General features: G+C 38.1%; 1 protein-coding gene across 4 annotated transcripts in view; it reads left to right on the forward strand.

The window, feature by feature from the left end:
• Nucleotides 1–19,254, forward strand: part of PFKFB4 (6-phosphofructo-2-kinase/fructose-2,6-biphosphatase 4) — a 98,374-nt gene that overhangs the window by 66,918 nt on the left and 12,202 nt on the right. For all 4 annotated transcript variants that reach the window (XM_026680528.2, XM_087954897.1, XM_026680525.2 and 1 more), the window contains exons 2-10: nt 9,495–9,611; nt 11,675–11,771; nt 12,134–12,200; nt 13,339–13,413; nt 14,453–14,509; nt 15,388–15,509; nt 16,945–17,152; nt 17,976–18,122; nt 19,092–19,196. In XM_026680528.2, the coding sequence (XP_026536313.1) occupies nt 9,495–9,611; nt 11,675–11,771; nt 12,134–12,200; nt 13,339–13,413; nt 14,453–14,509; nt 15,388–15,509; nt 16,945–17,152; nt 17,976–18,122; nt 19,092–19,196 (995 nt within the window). The remainder of the gene's footprint in view (nt 1–9,494; nt 9,612–11,674; nt 11,772–12,133; nt 12,201–13,338; nt 13,414–14,452; nt 14,510–15,387; nt 15,510–16,944; nt 17,153–17,975; nt 18,123–19,091; nt 19,197–19,254) is intronic.

A 19,254-nucleotide genomic window follows, 5' to 3' on the forward strand; every position in this document is an offset into this window, starting at 1 on the left:
ACTTATTTGTTGATATTTGCAGAGAACATGAGAGGGAAGCTACAATTACAGATAACAAAAATCACTGGAAACATTTACAAGATACAAAAAAGGTTTCTGCTGAATAAAGCAGATCAGCTCCCCTCTTAAAACAGATCTACAACCCTGCTTTCCACAGATTGAAAGAACCACCATCTGCTTTTCTGAACTATCTTCTCTGTTCACTTTGCGAAGGCTTTCAAATTGGCACTCCCTTTCTTGCTCCATATTCCTGTTATCTCTTTCTCTCCACTTAAAAGCAAGACTTTGATAACAGAAAGGGTGGGGCTAGGGAAGAACCTGTTGGGCGATAAGCCTTGGTCCCTCCTCTTCTTGAGTGAAGGATTCTAAAGCAGACTTTGTTCTCTCTAGTCAGGAGGAATGGGTATGGATCATGCATTATCTCACACCTTTTGTTTGGAAACACAGATATTGATCCTCAGTCTGGAAGATTTTGGTATTGGGTATGTCCAAATATATATGCGTTGGGTGTGTGTTAAGGCAGGAAGCCATGCCTATCTGACTTATGGAAAGCAGATTTCAGAGGGAACAGAGCATTACAAAATTTGTATGAAATAAATTTTGCAACACTTTGGAATACTTGCAAGCATTTTTTTTTAAAGGCAATTCCTTTGTTTTTACTCATCGAATATTAATTTGTCTTAAGTATCATGGTGCTATCATAACTTAGAAACTGAATGATAATAAAAACCATTCAATTGAGCTGAGGTACAAAGGCTACATATGGTATAAAAATAAGAAGTTTGGAAAAGCTGTGTCCTATTTATTTTAAGCACATTGTCAGTGTACAAAACAGAAGGACAAAAAAGCCTTGCCTGGATTAGGTTATAGTCCCATCCGGCCTCATTCTTTGTTACCCACTGACCAACTGTATGTATTTGAGATGCTCACAACCCTAGATAGAGAGCAATAACTGCTCTAGCTTCCCAGCAGCCAGTGTTTAAGCATGCTGCCTATGATTCATCAGGAGAGAGTATTGAAGTCATCAATCAGACAGTGATGGCTTCATGTTTCACACAGCTGTCTCTTTGAAGCTACCCAAATTGTACCTGAATTGTACCTGAAGAAATATTTCCTTTGGCTAAATTTCACTCTCCCTCTATGTAGATTCAGTGGATGACATCAAGTTTTAATATTGTACTATAGAAAACAGTATTTTTTTATGCATGATTTTATATATCATATCTACCTTTATCTTAGGTTTCAGGTTAAAGTGCCCTAATTGCTTTAATCTCGTTTCATAGGAGAGTTGCTCTCCTGATGAATCATAGAAAGCATGCCTTATATACTGGCTGCCTGGAAGCTATAGCAGTCATTGCTCTCTATCCAGGCTTGTGAGACTGCTAATACTGTAATTTGCATTCCTTTGTTTTGTACCTCTTTCAGCAATAAAATATTCTTGTGCAGTTGCAGTTCCCTGAGCATGGTAAACAATACAATACCCTGGGTTAAGAACGCCTAACTTAAGGACAACTTGTAGTTATGAATGGATTGCCGTAAAGCCTATTATATTAAAATTTTGAGTTAAGTACAGTGGTTTGCAATAATGAACACACACATTTTGTGACACTCATGAAAACAGTGTGTGGCTTCAGCAGTTTGCCAGATCAAAGAAGAACATCATCCACCATCTAAAGTTAGATCACATATTTGTTTTCCTCTTATTTACCTTTTACATATGTATTTGTTCTAACTCATCTAGAGATTCAACTTAAAGACAGACTTTAAGTTGAATCTCTAGATGACAGGGTCTCATTTGTAACCCTGGGACTGCCTGTACTTGTACTAGAACATTGCATCAGCAGTTCTATTTTCAATTTCCTTCTTAATTCCGTGTATGGACCTTGCCTTTTTTTACAGCAGCTGCAATTGGCCTAACTTTTTCATTAATAGTCTATGTGATGCCAAGATCATGTTGATATGTAAATGAAGTTTGGATTCTCTCTATATGTTCTACACAGAACAGCATTTTGAAATCCATTTACATAGCCCTTTTTTGCATTTATCAACTTGAACTCTTTGTATCATTAGCAAACACAACTACTACATAACCCCAACTCCAGATCTTCTCCTCCATGCTGCATCGAGAGCCCAGGATGGGTTGACTCCTTCCTATGATGTCATTTAGCTGAGTCTGTACTAAGATATAAAAGCCAGACCCTGGAAGTTACCCCAGCTTTGACTCAGCTCCTTTCAGTCAGTAGCTGTGTCTCTGAAAGCGTTCTGTTAGATAACACTCATCAGCGATCTTCAGTACCTTTTTTCCTTGCTTCAGCAGCTTCCAGGATCTGAACAGCTGCTCTTCCAGGAGAGCAGGGCTCTCTCTCTCCTGCAACGTTGGGGTTGGGAGCAGCGTCGCCAGAGCGCTGTTCAGGCAAGTTGGGCAGCGTCTGTAGACCTCCCCCACGCCTGCGGTTTGAGCGGTCTAAAAAGCGATCGCCAAACCGATAACAGCGTCAGCCAGCTAATCATGTGGCCAGACGCTGCCCTTTCCTTTGCTGACTTCGCTCGGGGCTTTATAGCCTAAGGAGCGATTCTTCGATCTCAGAGCCTGTTTCCCATAATCAGCGGCCATCTTGGATTGAAGCCTTCCACCACGAGGTGAGCAGCCATATTGTAAGCCCGGGGTCCATTTATACCTTAAGGGGCTTAATAGAAAAATTTACAAACAGTTTCTTTCCATCGCAAGAGCCTTTTATTCTACAATGGAGCAAGATAAGGGTCAGGCAGAGTCCCCCCCCCCCGTGGAACAGTCTCTTAACCCAATAAGAGAAAAAGTTGTAGGCAATGCACCCAATCAGTCCAGAGGGAGGTGGCTGCTAATATCAGAGAACTCAGGCTGAGTTGAGGGCAGAAAAGCGCAGACATGCAGCCCTAGAGAGGCAGTTCAACAGAACTATTCAACAGAAGGGAGTGCAATTACAGCAGATTTCAGGTGATACTCGTGGGCCCCAGCCAAGCCCTCCCAGGGGAGGAGAAGTTATCTTGAGCCTTTCCATCCTCCATCCTGGTCTCCTGAGGCTTTTGCAGTACAATATGATCCTCAGGATCTAAGCAGATCTGGGCCTTATTTCCAACAGGCTTCTGGGCCCTATGCTCCTCCCCCTCCCTCCAGGCCTCGAACCTCTTCTCAATCTAGGCCTGAAGCCACGTTCACTCCCACAGCAGCGGGCCTTCGGCCTTCTGCCTCTACCATTGAGCATAGACCAGGGGATATCCAAGAAGTGTTCTCATTGGCCATTAGGCAGGGATTGTCTGAAGGCTTCAAGCAAATTCTTCGACCTCTGGAAAGGGCTCAGGCCCTTCTCCCTTCTCAATCTATAAGTTCCCTGCCTCATCACCCTGATTTAGGGCGAGACCTTTGACCAAGAGGAAGAGGACTCTCACCCAGAGCAGACATCCTCTGCATGTCTTCAATCCTTCTCTCTTCAGGCCATAACTCAGCAAGGCCTTGGTCACTGCCAAGCTGTTGCCAGAGGAAGTGGCTCCTGAGCCACAAGGAAATCCCTCTAGCCAGGGAGATGCACTCTTCTCCAAGCCTGTAGTGCATGCAGGGGTTTTGCCTTCTCCCACTTTGCTCCTGGACATGGTCAGGAACAGTGCACTTCCCCTTCGGCAGGTCCTCGCCCATCTTCTCTGGATAAGCGTTTCTACAACGTCAGCACAGCCCTGGACAATGCCCTGGCAGTGCCTTCTGTTGACTTTCCGGCGCTGCATGGGCTGTTCGGCCTTCAACAGCAGCATCCTTTTTTCACGAGGGCATCCATATGGTGGCTGCACCAACTCCAGATTAGATTGCCTACATCTGACCTTCGGTCTCACCAAGACCTTAATAAGATTATTGCAGCGGCGGAATTCACTGCAGATGCCACTCTCAATTCCACCAAATTTGCATCGAGGACCATGGCATCTTCAGTAGCAGCAAGAAGACTGTTATGGCTCAGAAATTGGCAGGCGGAGTCACGCCGTAAATGGAAGCTGGTTTCAGTTCCATTCGCGGGTGATAAGCTTTTTGGCGATGCTCTTGAACCTTATTGCATCGAAACCAGAGATAAACGTAAGATTCTCTCTTCCTCTGGGAAGAGAGCCGACTATCACCCAGCTCCTTATCGCCCTCCTGCCTTTCGAGTGGAGACCTCATCCTGCTTCCCCCAGTTTCAGAGTCCATACTCCCATCGCCAAGAGCAACGTGCAGAAACATCTGGCAGGCAACAACCTTCTACTGGTAAACAGCCTTTCGGGGGGGGGGTCGTTCCTTCCATCGCTCTAAGTAATCCCTCGTTCTCCCCACCCATCGGAGGTCACCTAGCCTTCTTTGCCTCAAAATGGGAGGAGTCAACAACGGATGCCTGTGTGCTCTGCACTATTAGGTCAGGGTTACAATTGGACTTCCTCATGCCACCCCCAAAAGGGGAAAAAATGTTTTTTTTGAGCTGGCCTGTCTCGGGACATTTCAAGGCAAGACCTCATGAAACAGGCCTTCTTGAAACCCGAGCTATTCAACCTGTTCCCCCCTCTCAACGGGGACGTGGGCTTTACTCTCGCCTTTTCATCGTTCCCAAAGCCTCGGGGGGTGGCGAACCATCCTGGATCTAAAAATTCTCAACCAATTTGTAAAATACAAACAAATTAAAATGCAGACTCTGCATTCTATTTTAGAGAGCGTTCAGGAGGGCGATCTCCTCTCTTCCATTGATCTCATGGAGGCTTACCTCCACATCCCCATTTGGCCTCATTATCGCCAGTTTTTCCGTTTTTGTTATCAGAATACCCATTACCAGTATCGAGCACTTCCCTTCGGCCTCTCATCGGCTTCAAGGGTCTTCACGAAGGTTCTGGCAGCATAGATGGCATCTCTGCTTTCTGTTCCAGTAAGGATCCAATGCTGTCCACCTTCATCCATGCAGCCCATCGGGGTCTGCAAATTACCCTGTCATATCTCCAGAGCCACGGATTTTTCCACTCCCATCCACTCCAATGGTTCCTGCTTCCCTACCAACGAGCAGGAACCAGCCTGTCATCCATCAAGGTCCCGCTCCCGCCACAAATCCGGAGATCTCTCAATTGGTGGCATTCCCCATTATTCTGGAAGGAACTCCCTTTCAGGGTCCCAGACAGGCTAGTGATAACCACCGATGCCAGCCTCCTGGATTGGGGTACCCATATGCAGGGCCAGATAGCTCAGGACCTTGGTCCAGGTCAGAGCTGGCCCTTCCCATAAATTGGCTAAAGCTCAGAGCCATTTTTCTAGCTCTCAAGCATTTCAGGCACTCAGTGACCAGCTCTCATGTGCTAGTCCTTATGGACAACGTGGCTGCCATACCTCATGTCAACCGGCAAGCGGGGACGAGGTCCAGAGCCCTCATGGGAGAGGCGCTACGGTTGGTGTTATGGGCAGAGAAACACCTGTTGTCAATCTTGGACCACATCTCCGGGATCGACAACTCCCAGCCCGACTGGCTCAGCAGGAGCCTAGTTGACCAGGCAGAATGGTCCATTCCCCCGTCTCTATTCAGGGACCTTTCCCTCAGATTCGGAACGCCAGAGGTGGATCTCTTCTCCACTCCTCAAATCGCCCAGGTTACCAGATTCTTCACCAGGTTTCCTTGCCAGGGAGCTAAGGGGACCAATGCTGTTTGGGGCAGATGGCCCAAAAATCTCCTCTATGCCTTTCCCCCGCTTCCCATCATTCCGGCAGTAATTCGGAAGATGTTGGAGGAACGAGCGGAGCTCCTCCTCCTGACACCCTATTGGCCAAGGACGCCCTGGTTTGTGTACCTGGTCAACCTATTGGGGGCTTCTCCTTGGAGGATCCCAGCCCATCTAACCTCCCTTCATCAGGGGATTCTGCTCCACCTGGAGCCCCTGTGGCTCAAGCTGACCATGTGGCACTTGGGTGGCAGCAGCTAGAGGTGGCTGATCTTCCTGAAAGGGTCATCATCACTATCCTGGCATCTCACAAACCTTCTACAAGGCGCATCTATGATGCCACCTGGAAGGCCCTTCCCGAGGGTTTCTTAGGGAGGGTCTCTCTCCTGCTTCAGCCCAGTTGGCAGAGGTTCTCAGAATTTCATTTTTGCATAATTGTTTCTAATTACGGATTGTCCATATTCTGTCTTAATATCAACAACTTAGAAACACTTGGTTCTGGTTGGCAGTCAAAAATGAGAACTATGATTCAAAGCAATGGATTGCATACCCTTAAGTTATTGTTACTGCATTGTGATGTCTACAAATGGAAGTATATTTTTAAAATGAATATTAGCTTGCAACAGGTGCCATTTTTAGTTAATCATTTGAACAAGGAATTCCCAGTTATGCTAGTATATAAGTGGGATCATATGTGTGTTTTTATTTACTTATAAGAAAAAACTTCATAAGCAGCAAACATAAAATATTGCAATGTTCGCTTCCATCAAGTACAGAAAATATTAAACTTCTGTTTGCAAGTTTTGGACAATGGAGTCTTGCAGACTTCAAATATAAATCTTCAGTAGCTGAACTGCAAAAGAGCTGTAAGAGCTTAAATATTAAATATTAGGTATAATAGATCTTTACAGCTTCAAAAAGTTATTTAAACAATTAACTATTGTGTTTTATGCAGTGAACCCTAATTAAAGTTAAGGTTTGCTCATGCACATATATAACTAGAATTGGCTTGTAGCCATTATTTATAAATAAGTAAAGGCATAAGTAGGTTTCAAAAAGTAAGTGATTCGCACATGCATTAATTCACTTTTGGTAGCCGAGAAAGTTTACAATCACAATTCTTTGATGCAGTTGACAGTTTGTTATTTTGTCTTGGAATTGTTTTATAATCTGTTTTGTTTTGCAACATTTAGCTTATTTTTTCTATCATCTCCTTATGTGTATCTGTTATCTGCATCTCAAAATTAGTGCATTTATCAGTGCCTTCCTTGCAATTGTTCTTATTAGTTTTGGTTTTTCTAAATGCATGATTTTATCGCTGCTGGGAAATTACTCAAAAACATTTGTTGCCTAATGATTTGCAGTAGATCCTTTCTTAACTAAGTGGTTAAATATGGCTACCACATGGTGATGCAAAAATTAAAAAATACAGTTACTAAATACCAGAAATATGATAAATCTTTTTGCTGATACCTGATGGCCACACGGATTTTTAGTTCTAAGTTGACACCATTGAAAGAAAGAATGGCACAAAATGTGCTTGGTAATTTTATATTCCATTATAAGTGGAAAGGATTAATTCCTTCTGCTGGTAGACCGGCCATTGGAATCAGGAGGAAGAACTGATTTTCTCAAAATCTGCTTCAGAGGTTTTTAGTGCATCATTTTGAAGGGGATCTGAAGAGAAAGGAGAAAGAAGGGAATCCCACTACATAAAATTTTCATAGTAAAGTTAGCTTCATTTGTAAAGAGTTTGATAAAATATTGATCAGTATTAGTTTGCGTGTGCGGGAAGGGGAAAAAAAGTTCTGAATTGTTATGTAAGATGAGTTTATATAAATGTAAAGAATTGTGTGGTATTCTGGTGTGTTTTAGTGTTTGCAATACATATTTTTCTTGTTTTAGATTAAATAGAAACTTAATTTTTGTCTTTTGGATACTCTTTGGAGGCATCATAATAGTAGGGGGATCTAAGCCAAAAACACGTAGGTTACCTTTTGAGGATGTATTTATCTTCTCCATCTTTTTTTGATAACTTTTTTTTTACTTGTTCCAGGTAGTTGTTTACCAGGGAACATATTTTGATAGAGTCTAAATTGTTGATTAGATCAGGGGCTAAATGTAGCCTCATGGTCATAAGTTGCTGGTCCATATTCTATAGAAATATTACTACTTATTTTTATAGTGTTTATATATTTGAATGTTTTTCTGAAAAATGCAATAGAAGTATCATAGCTTCATTAAAGATAAACCATCTCAGTCTAGTGCTCTAATGGAGGAGCTGTATCTGTTTCAGATATGCATTAGAAAAAACAAAACAGTTCCTTCTATCCCAGTGTCATTAATACATTATTGGTGAATCATGATAGAAAAATAATTTTTTTATTTTTCCATTCTACCCCTTTCATTTCCCCTGTCCATAAGCCATCCTAGAAATGGTGAAAATTAAAGAAACTGAATTCACCAATGAAGTACAAGCTAACTTGTACAAACCAGATAATTCCTGGTTGTAATATGCCCCCAGATTCCTTAAAAAAACCAGAGATTCTAAAGTTTGGACTAATAAAAGTAATGTTTTCCAATTACTTTTTCCTCTTGTTATGAACGTCAGCAAATAGACAACACTGTCTGATTTGCAGTGTTCTTAAATTTTTACATAAGTTTTTGGGGAATAGCTGACTATAGGGGTAATATTACCCTCTTTACAAAGCAAGAGTAGTATTTACTATGGTAACAAATGTAGAATATTTATTATATAAGCATATTATTTTTTATTTATTGAAAAGATTTATATATTTATATACCTATCTTAAGCAACCCTTGAGTGAGTTTTAGTAATTTTGGTTGTTGTTCAGTCGCGAAGTCATGTCTGACTTTTTGTGACAGCATGGCCCATAGCATGCCAGGCCTCCCTGTCCTCCACTCTCAACCAGTTCACTCAAACTCATGTTCACTTCTATCATTACCTCCGCTCTATTGTCTCTGCACTAGCATAGTTTTCTTTTGTTACATTGATGCCTGTAATTGTTTCATGAGATGACAGTTATTGAGTTCTATTTTTTAAAAAACAATTTTAAAATTGTAAATAACATGACTGATGCTTTGTGAGATTTTTCTGGCCTTGCACAACAACTTGAGTATTTTTGACCATTTTAACAATTGCTTGGATATATGGCATATCTTGTCATAGCCAGGACTGAATTACAACATGACTGTTGCTCATTACTGGTCTATATTTTGAAAAAAGATTAGGCATTGTCTTCCAAAGATTTTTTCCAGGTTCAATGCATAAGAGTAATTGGTGGAGATAAATAGTGGTAGGTAGGAAGCAGATTATATACCACAGCTGGCTTGAGTAATTAAAAAAAATGATGGTGAATATACGTGTCCCAACATAATGTTGCAGGATCCAATCTGGCTTGGTCACTGGGACCAGAGGTTTTGTCTTCCGAGATTTCAGATTCATGCTGGAATCTATCTTCAGGGAGTTTCTTGGATTCTGTTAAAAAAAATAATTCAAGGGGATGCAGTACTTCACGAATAGATGAGACGTGTGAATGGGCTTCTAAAGTTGATTTTAGAATAACTATGTAAAATTTATTGCAAGTATTTGTGGAACTAGTGGCTTTGGGGGAACTTCTAATAAAAACAGTACACTCTTTTGAATACTTCATCAAAAAGACAAGGCTCTCCCTTGAGTGCTATTATTCTCACAAAAAGATGCAGCTATTTCCTAATTTAGTCTTCAGAACTATGACTAATGCTCTTGTTTTTCATGAACACTAACTGTACCATTTTTTTAATAGTATGCATGACAAACTGTCCTACTCTGATTGTAATGGTTGGCCTTCCAGCAAGAGGAAAAACTTACATATCAAAAAAATTGACACGCTACTTAAATTGGATTGGAGTGCCTACGAAAGGTGAGTGCTGTCACCACAGAGGTTTAACCAAAATTTAGGTAAGAATAGTTCCCATAGATACTGTTGAGGTAATTCCCGGTTAGGAGAATGAGTGCATACAGGGAGACGTATTTGAGAGTAGTGTTTGAGAGTAGTACACTGTACAGTAAATGTAGGTTTTTACTTCCAGAAACTTTCAAGCAAAGTTCAAAACAAGCAGTCCAAAGTAATTCACAGGTTAAATCAGTCAGTTTTTCAATCCAGGGATAATCCAATAACAAATTCCAGTGTCAAAAACAGTTCAGTATCAGACTTATATCAAATCCAGGTAGGATTTAGGAATTAGGAAAATGGAATTAGGAAAAATGGAACGGCAATACTCTCCAACAGAAGGAAACAGAGACTTACTCACACTCTCTTCTGAGACTAAGACTAAGACAAACCAGGTTTCTGGCTCCATCTTATGGCCGTTTGAGAAACCACACCCAATTACACTTTTTTGCATTTTCTTAAAGATACAGTATTAAAATGTCTATCCTGGCTTATATATTTCCAACCCAAATACCTGTTAGGTGACTTATATTCATAACAGATACAATGTATGCATGTATTCCATACATACAAACAAGATAGATAGTTTTTTGCCACACCTATTCATCTCCGCCCACTGCCTATTATCCCCAGAGCTAGGGTGGGGCCTCGTTAGCAGCAGTGGCTCTTCCTTCCCCAGGATCAGGCCATGGCTTTCCACTGCTCTCCCCTTCTCTGCCTTCTGCGCAGCCACCCGTCGGGCACTGGACCTAGCTGTTCCTTTTCTTCTTCATTAACCACCTTCAAACCTGGGGGCGATTGACTCTTCATCTGCATGCTGACGGATGGCCCAGACTCACTAACTCTCTCTCTCTCTCTCTCTCTCTCTCTCTCTCTCTCTCTCTCTCTCTCTCTCTCTCTCTCTCTCTCTCCCTCTCTCTCTCCTCCCTCCCTCCTCCTCCCTCCCCTCTCTCCCCCTCTCTCTCTCCCTCTCCTCTCTCTCTAACAACACAGTGGATAGTATTAAGTAATCAGTTTAAACAGAAATTTATTTTACACCGAATACTTTGATTATTAAAGTTATAATAATAATACATCCAGTTTGGGATGTAAAAGCTAAATAACCTTATTTATTTATGTACTTTTATTTATTACATTTATATGCAGCCTACCTTTCCAATTAAGCAACTCTTATGCTTATTAAACTGGTATTTTAAATGAGTTAATATTGATATAGTAACTTTTCTATCTTTAAAGGTCTCAGTTATCTAAACTTTAGAATGCTAATAATCTCTAGTCCACACTATTGAAATAATAAATGTAATATATGTTTTATAATAATAAAATAAAACAAAGAAAAAATGTAACAATAAGATTTTTATTGGTTCATCACATAGTCAGCCAGATGTTTAGACTGAATTTGGCATTTTTATCAATCTATCAAGTCCTTTCTCAGGACTCAGGTTAGGTAGATGTTGATGTTATTAGTTAAAGGTATTATTACTGTTATATATTTTTTTGTAAAAATGTCACTATTGTGCATACTGCTTTACCAATGTTTAAAAAGTTGGTAAAGGAAAGGAAAATGGAAGCAAATAGAAAAGGAAGCAAAGATGGTTTGTTTTGTTAGACTTAATCACAGATTTAAGTTGTAAGGCATTGTAAGAGTCAGCTAAAAGCTTCACAGGAAAAATTGGATCTAAGAAGAACTGGAAAAGAAAAGCAGTACCCTTGATAGCTTCCTGTAAACAATATTTAGGATATAATTTAAAGTGACCTGGTTAGGGTTGTTTTTGTTGTAAGATGTTTTGCTTCTCATCCAAGAAGCTTCTTCAGATCTTGAAAAAGCATCTTTGGGACAGCCATGATCTGGATGACTGAGAATCTTCATAGACTTTTAAGACGATAATGTGTAATAAATTTTTTGGCTACTCGAGATAACTTACACCTTATTTAATGGCAGAAATAAGGCATCTTGGTACACCTTATCCTATAAATGTAAATTATAGGTGAAAATAAAAAACTTAATTTTCCTCCTTGATTTTTCTACACAGAGTTTAATGTTGGTCAGTACCGTCGAGATTTGGTGAAAACATACAAGTCCTTTGAATTCTTCTTGCCAGACAATAAAGAAGCCCTGAAAATCCGAAAGTAAGTTTGTCATTATGTTGCTGTTTTGATATAAATAAATGTTGATGTTAGCGAATTAGAAAACAGCTGATGCTGTTGGTTGTTTCTACCAAGTTGGGAAAGTAGGATAGCTGTCTTGAGAGATGCATGGCTCAGTCTTAAGTTTTCTTCCTGTAATCATTATTTTATTGTCCATATTCTGTGAACTGGAGGAAGACACCTAAGTTGCTCCAGCATTTCTGAACTGTGCCTTTTAAGTGCTTTTGTATGTAAGTCTGCGTCTTGTTTTGTGCACAGTCTTTTAATAATGCTAGAAATAGCCCTGTGTATAACTAAGAAGTCTTGTCAAGGGTATAACCAGAGTGTTGTCTCTTCTTTTTAAGAAAGTGTGCCTTAGCAGCACTAAATGATGTTCAACGATATCTTTGTGAAGAAAATGGGCACGTGGCAGTAAGTGTTCTATGGTGCATTGCTAAACAAATGAGTACTAGAACCGTTTTTCCCAGGCTTTTGAGGTGGTGGCTCTCAAATTCCATAAGCTGCTATATAAATATTGTGAGATTGGAAATTAGATCCAGTTTAGCCCGTTTCATAGTTTCTTCTGGTCACTCAATTTATTATTGAAGAAAATTACAATAAATGCTACATAATACTAACCTTCTGCCTGCGTCAGTGGATAATTTTCATATCTGTATCTGCTGACATCAATTTTTATAATACAGAGGTAATTTTAAATCGCTGCATTGCTAAATGCTTTGTAAGTCACATTTGGAAAATTAACACCTTAAAATGATAGCCCCATGAAATAGCTGGAATAATATGTTATTTTATTTCTAACATGTTTCTTAGTCGGGTAGTGTGAAAATCAAATAAATAGACAAACAACATTAGGTATAGGAGGTTAGTATGATATGTGTATTAATTATAGTAGAAAGAAAGGTGAATGAAACAAATATTTGGACAGGCATTTTGCTTTAGAAAGTCTTAGAAATATATGGGGACAACATGACATACAATAGGCAGAACGTCCTATATATTTTATTTGTAGTTTTTGTGCATAATCTTCTAATGTTAGTTTGAGATGGGGCATTTCATGAATTGTAAGAATATATCTGTTAACAATTCTGGAAAATTTTTATTCTTCTGTATTTGTATCTTACAGCACATTCATAGTAAAATTGTGTTATGTAGAATAATAATATAGTTATATAGTTATATTATAATAATATATAGTTATATAGGATATAGTCCTATTGAGTAGATTCATTCTGTCATTTTATTCATGATAACACTTCAAAATATTTGTGTCAGCCATGTTTGGGGGAATTAACATCTCAGCAAATACATATTTAATTGCACTATTTGTTCTGCTTGCCATTACTATGCGTATATATGGAAGATAAATGTACCTACATACTATGAAAAAACATACAGTAGTTGCTAAAATATTTATGATGAAGCTATTACATTTTATTAATGATATATGAAATATTACGGGAATACACACACACACACACACACACACACACACACACACACACACACACATCCAGTGATATACCATTGATTCTTGTATTGTCTCATGTAGGTTTTTGATGCTACAAATACTACAAGGGAACGTAGAGACACCATATATAAGTTTGGGGAAGAAAATGGATTTAAGGTCAGTTGCGTAAAGATGCTAAAATTATTTAGTCCTGGATAAAATGTTTGTTCTAAATATTACACTGACTACAAAGAAACATACTATAACTGCATATGAAAAATATTGACTGTAAGTAGTTCTGTTAAAAAACCCTCAATTTTCTAGTAAATTATACTTATAATTTATTCTGTAATTTTAATTCTATTGTTGACAGTAATGATTAGCAATAGTTTCTGCTGCTAGTTAATATGAAAGAAAGTTCTGTTGTGATTAGAAATGCTGGTAATTTTAATATTGCATCTACCATTAATTGCCTTGTTTATTGTAACTCTCACATATTTTTGCAAGGGAATAAGGAAGAGAGATTGCCATGTTTCTTTGATTTACTCCTTTAGAATAGTACAGTGTATGGAATTTTCTTTAAAATATTTTCTATTACATGACAATTAAAATACCCTTTATACTATTTTAATATTACTCCAGGGGTCAGGAGTAGAAAGAGTAGAGTAGTAGAGAAAAAGACATTCCCTTTCTATGTGGCATGAACTCTAAATCCAGAATGCTTAGATTTCAAAGGACTTCATTAAAGCCATATTATCTGAATTAGTTGAGAAAAAGATCAAAGGAATGTTTAACATACTACAATTGCATTATAGTAATTATATAAGAAAAAAAGTTTGTATGGTTAGGTTTGAACTATTACAGGTAGTAGTCCTCGTTTAATGATTGCCTTGTTTAGCAATTGTTCATAGTTATGGCAGTGATGAAAAAGTAACTTTAAATCAATCCTTCCATTTATGACCATAGGTCTGTTAAGCAATGGAAAGCTGGTCAGATCATAAGCAGAGTTGTGGTTTAATTTAGTGGCTACTTTGCTTTACTTAACAATTAAATAGCTAGTTCCAGTTGTGGTTACTAAACAAGAACTACTATTTGTTTTATTATACAGCACTGTGTTTTGCTTTTGAATAAGTTGAAGCCTGCTTTGCATTTTTTTAAAAAGTGAAAAATATTATGCAAGGGTCCAACATCAATGTTCTTCCTGTTTGGCTTATAGACTTTTTTTGTGGAGTCAGTATGCGTTGATCCTGAGGTTATTGCTGCAAATATTGTGGTGAGTCAAAACTTCCGTTTACGTTAAAATGTTTTGTGCTCAGTTTACTTCCCAGAACCACTCAATCTGGTCTAGCTGCTTCACTCCCTGCCATACTCAAGTAAAAAAAAAAACTTTTAAATGTTATATATACATGCATGCATGCAGATAACATATTTCTGTATTGATTTCCCATTAAGGTTTGTTTTTAAACTGTAGATTACATTACACCCTTTTACTTAATTATAAAAGTTTGTAATCTACAAAACCTAGTCCTAACTGACTGAGCTTTCCAGGTTTTCTTCCCAAGCATTCTTGCATTCACTAGGGATTGAATTTTCAGAAACTGGTTTGCAAAATACATTTTTTACCGGTGAACTCTGCTTCCTTTCAAGAAAGTCAGAAAACAAACTTAACCATAAAATTGCAGAACAAGCCTAGGAGAAGTATGGGAATATTATTTCTCAATCATCAAACCCTGTAAATTTATTTTATTTAGTGTATGGCATCTACAGAGGTCATGCAATCACTGATATACAAATTTAGTTTAAATAAAAGGTCATCAAATGTGTGTGTGTGTGTGTACACACACACACACACATACCCTATACATATGATATGTAGACAATACGCTATAGGACATAATATATTAAATTAAGGCTATAGAAATGAAAATAATGGAAAACGAAAGTGTCAATCTTATGATAACAATTTACTATCCACATTATCTACCGATATATAATTTGTACATTTTCCCTAAATTGTTGAAGTTATAAGTTAGGTTTCTCTTTTAAATTTAGTTTTTTTTCTACTCAAAACACAGAATCTAGGAAAGCATCATACAACTAATTGATTTCTTTTATAATATTTAGAGATTTCTTTATTCTGTGGTTTCTTAGCAAGTGAAATTAGGCAGTCCTGATTATATTGACTGTGCTAGTGATGAAGCTACAGAGGACTTTATGAAAAGAATTGAGTGTTACAAGAATTCATATGAGACGTTGGATGAAAATCTAGACAAGTAAGTGACCATTTCAGTTTTAATTAAAAAACAATAATATGGTACCTTAAAGTTTAATCCATTTAACTATAAGTTTTAGGGGAACACATCCTCTCAGATGAATTATATAAATTAATGTGTGAGAGATAATATAAATACTTTTAATAAGAAAGGGAAAAATGGGATAGTAATGAGAATAAGCAGAAATGCTTTTAGTATTAGAAGATAGAATCGTGAGATAAAGCAGGTCATAAATAAAGCACAGGAATGTGTGCTTATCAGTCAGCAAAATCAACAAAGAACACTGTGGTCTTTTACTGTGAGAATTTGTATTCCTGACAGATTTTATTACTCAATTGTTGATGTTTACACCTTGCTTGTCCTGGAGTGAGGAAAAATGGGAAATGAAAAAGGTTAAAGAAAAAGTGAAATTCCACGATTGCCTAAAAAAATGACCTAATGTGAAATAATCACAGAATTTAACATGGGTATTTTGGACTTTCCAACAATATACCATAATGTAAAAAGAATGTAAATAAAATAAATACATTGCATATTAACAAAATTCCTGTCACTTAAAGTTATTTTTGTTAGACTGTGGAACCACAGGTAGTCCTTGAGTTCTGATGGCAGTCAGGGCTGGAATGTCCATCACTAAATGATGGGGCTGTGAAACACAACCTCACATTACTGAATCTGTTAGCAATGGTAATCCTGGTTGCTGTCATAACCCCAGGACCACTCAGGTCATTAAGTGGAAATAGGCAAGATCTCAGGCAAACAGGTTAGCAGTTGAGGGACAAAGTGGGCTGGGTGAGTGCCCCAGATAAGCGCTGTACAGCAGGGGTCCCCAACCACCGGTCCGCGGACCGGCACCGGTCCGCAGAACAAGTCCTACCGGGCCACTGGTTGCCTGGCACGCCATCTTTTTGATGAAAAAGTGCTTCCGGTGAGCTTTTCCGGGTAGAAAGCTCACCGGAAGCACTTTTTCATCAAAAAGATGGCGCGCCCAGCTGATGCCGGTACCGGGCTGCGGCGCCCAGCTGATGCCGGTACCGGGCCGCGGCATAAAAAAGGTTGGGGATCACGCTGTACAGTACAGGCTGGTGCTGCAGGCAGGAGAGTGGGTGATACAGGTAGGCAATAGGGAATGTGGGAAGTGCCCGGGGCAGTACTGAGTGGTTATAAATGCAGGCTGGCCCATATTTTGATCATTTGACTGGAGAAGGGGCAGATATGGTGGCCAGAACTTCAAGGACTGTTTGTAAGTCCATTTTTTTCAGTGCCATTGTAACTTTGAGTAGTCACTGAACAAATTGACATAATCTGAGGACTACCTGCACCCTTCCTCAAATGAAGGTGAATAAAATTTATTCCTGGTCTCTGTGGCTGATGATGATAAATAAAGCATGAGGCTAAATAGGGCAATAATTAATTATGTGTCCTATTGTTACAGGGATCTTTCTTATATTAAAATCATGGATGTTGGAAGGAGTTACCTTGTAAACCATGTAATGGATCATATTCAGAGTCGGATTGTTTACTACCTCATGAATATCCATGTAACTCCTCGTTCCATCTACCTGTGTCGACATGGTGAAAGTGAACTAAATCTAAAGGGAAGAATAGGAGGAGACACAGGCTTATCCAATAGAGGGAAAGAGGTAGTTACGTTCTATCTATTGTAGCTCTGTATTTTATTACATTTAAAATGTACTTTAAAATTTAAGTAATTTTTAAAAATGTGCATTATCTTGCATTTGTTTGTGTTCTGGGATTTAAGGAGAGATTTGGATCCAGACAGCCAAGGATATGGAACATTCTGAATTTTGCGTTTGAATGATAAACCAGATTACAAAGAAATAAATAGGGTCAGAACAGAAACTACATTGGATTAATTTAAATAAAATGTTAAATTAACTACAAACATACATGACATATTTATTAATTTTCCCTCAGGGACATGTTAAAAATTACAAGTTAATGGCAACTTTTGTGGGGCTGTGAGGTGATCACCAGGTGTTCAGGCTTACAATATGGATTGCTGGGTAGGAAATGTTGGGAATTGAAGTCTACACATCTTAAAAGTTGCTGAGATTGAGAAACAGTGATATCAGAAGATTCTTAAAAACAGTGTGAAACATTTCAAGAAAGACTGCAGTCACATACAGGAACATGGAGATATCACAGGCCTCCATTTATTTTTCCTATTTAAAAACATAAGTCTTTCAGCCTGAAGAAGAAATGTTCTGGAGGTTATACTTCTACAAGTGGAAGTTCCTTACATTCTTGCAACTTTTTATTACATCAAAATTAGAGTACCCTCTCATTTTAGTAAAAGAATATTGTGATTCTTAAGCGCAAGCCAAATGTCTTTGTTGAAGGACTACATGAGCTTTTGAAAGATCGCATTCAAGATTTATTATCTTTTGACATTGAATCTGAGTATCTGTGACAGTATAATGTATTTTTAATGACCTTTTCCAGTTTGCCAAGAGCTTGGGCCAGTTCATTAATGATCAAAACATCAAAGATCTGAAGGTCTGGACAAGTCAGATGAAGAGGACCATTCAGACTGCTGAGGCTCTGAGAGTGCCTTATGAGCAGTGGAAAGTTTTAAATGAAATTGATGCGGTAGGATGCTTTTCTGTTACATATATAACCATCAATGCTTGGAGGTTTTTTTACGATGATGTTGAGCTCCTGCAGCTTCCTGAAGTTTTGTACCTATCAGACAAGTCTTCAGGGCTTATTTCAAATGTATTAGATTGCACTGCACTTATTGCTTCTCTTGTCATAAAACTATAATGTTAGTTATAATATTATGCTTTAAAAAGGTAAATGTTAGTTGGTTTCAGCAATTTTAGAGAGTATTTGTGGAACTTGCCCCATCTTGCTACAGAATTACTTCCTTTATTTCCAAACCGATGTCAGGCAATAAACCATTTTTATTTTTGACAACTATCCCTAATTTGAATGGATGCTTTAAAGTTAAGTTGCAAATCAAAGTTTGTTTTAATCATTGTGTGAAAATAAAATGCTAGTTGTTCTGCCCTGATGTCTTATTGATTGATAGGTAGATAGATAGAATGACTTTTCAACCTGACAGTCACTTAAGTTTTTTTTAATTATCATTTCAAATAATTCATTGAAATTGATAGAAATGTGGGTTAAAATTCAGTAATTAATTGAAATAAATTCATTAAGAATTTAATTAATTGAATTTTGAAAAACATTAGGACTAAATCCCCTGATAATTACTGATTTTTCTGATGTATTTGAAAAAATAATCTGAGAAAGTAGATTTGATTAATTAGATCAAACTGGGAAGTCCCTGTGTTGTGGAGGTTTGGTGAGGGGGAGTAAAACCATTTGTTACCCTAAAGGTTTGCTTAGCTCCAACAAGAAGCTAAAGATATATATTTTTGTACCAGAAGGTATTTGGAGTGGTGGGGTTTTGTTTAGTTTCTTATTGTTATTATTATATATTTTGTTTTAATTTTATTCATGACAAAAGTGGCATTTTAGTTCAGAATCTTTGTGAGCCCAGTCCATGTTTCTTGTTATGCTTCATGTAGTCTCTTATTTTCTTTGTTTCTATAGGGAGTCTGTGAAGAAATGACATATGAAGAAATTCAGGAAAATTATCCCTTAGAATTTGCTTTGAGAGACCAGGACAAATACAGATACAGATATCCTAAGGGCGAGGTTTGTTAAATTTTACTTCTTGCAAGCTTAGAAATGCAGAAGTCTTTTTGTAAGTGTT

Source organism: Notechis scutatus, chromosome 2, assembly GCF_049901735.1.
Source record: "Notechis scutatus isolate UNSWTSFEM ecotype Mainland chromosome 2, rNotScu1.2, whole genome shotgun sequence".
Lineage (NCBI taxonomy): Eukaryota > Metazoa > Chordata > Lepidosauria > Squamata > Elapidae > Notechis > Notechis scutatus.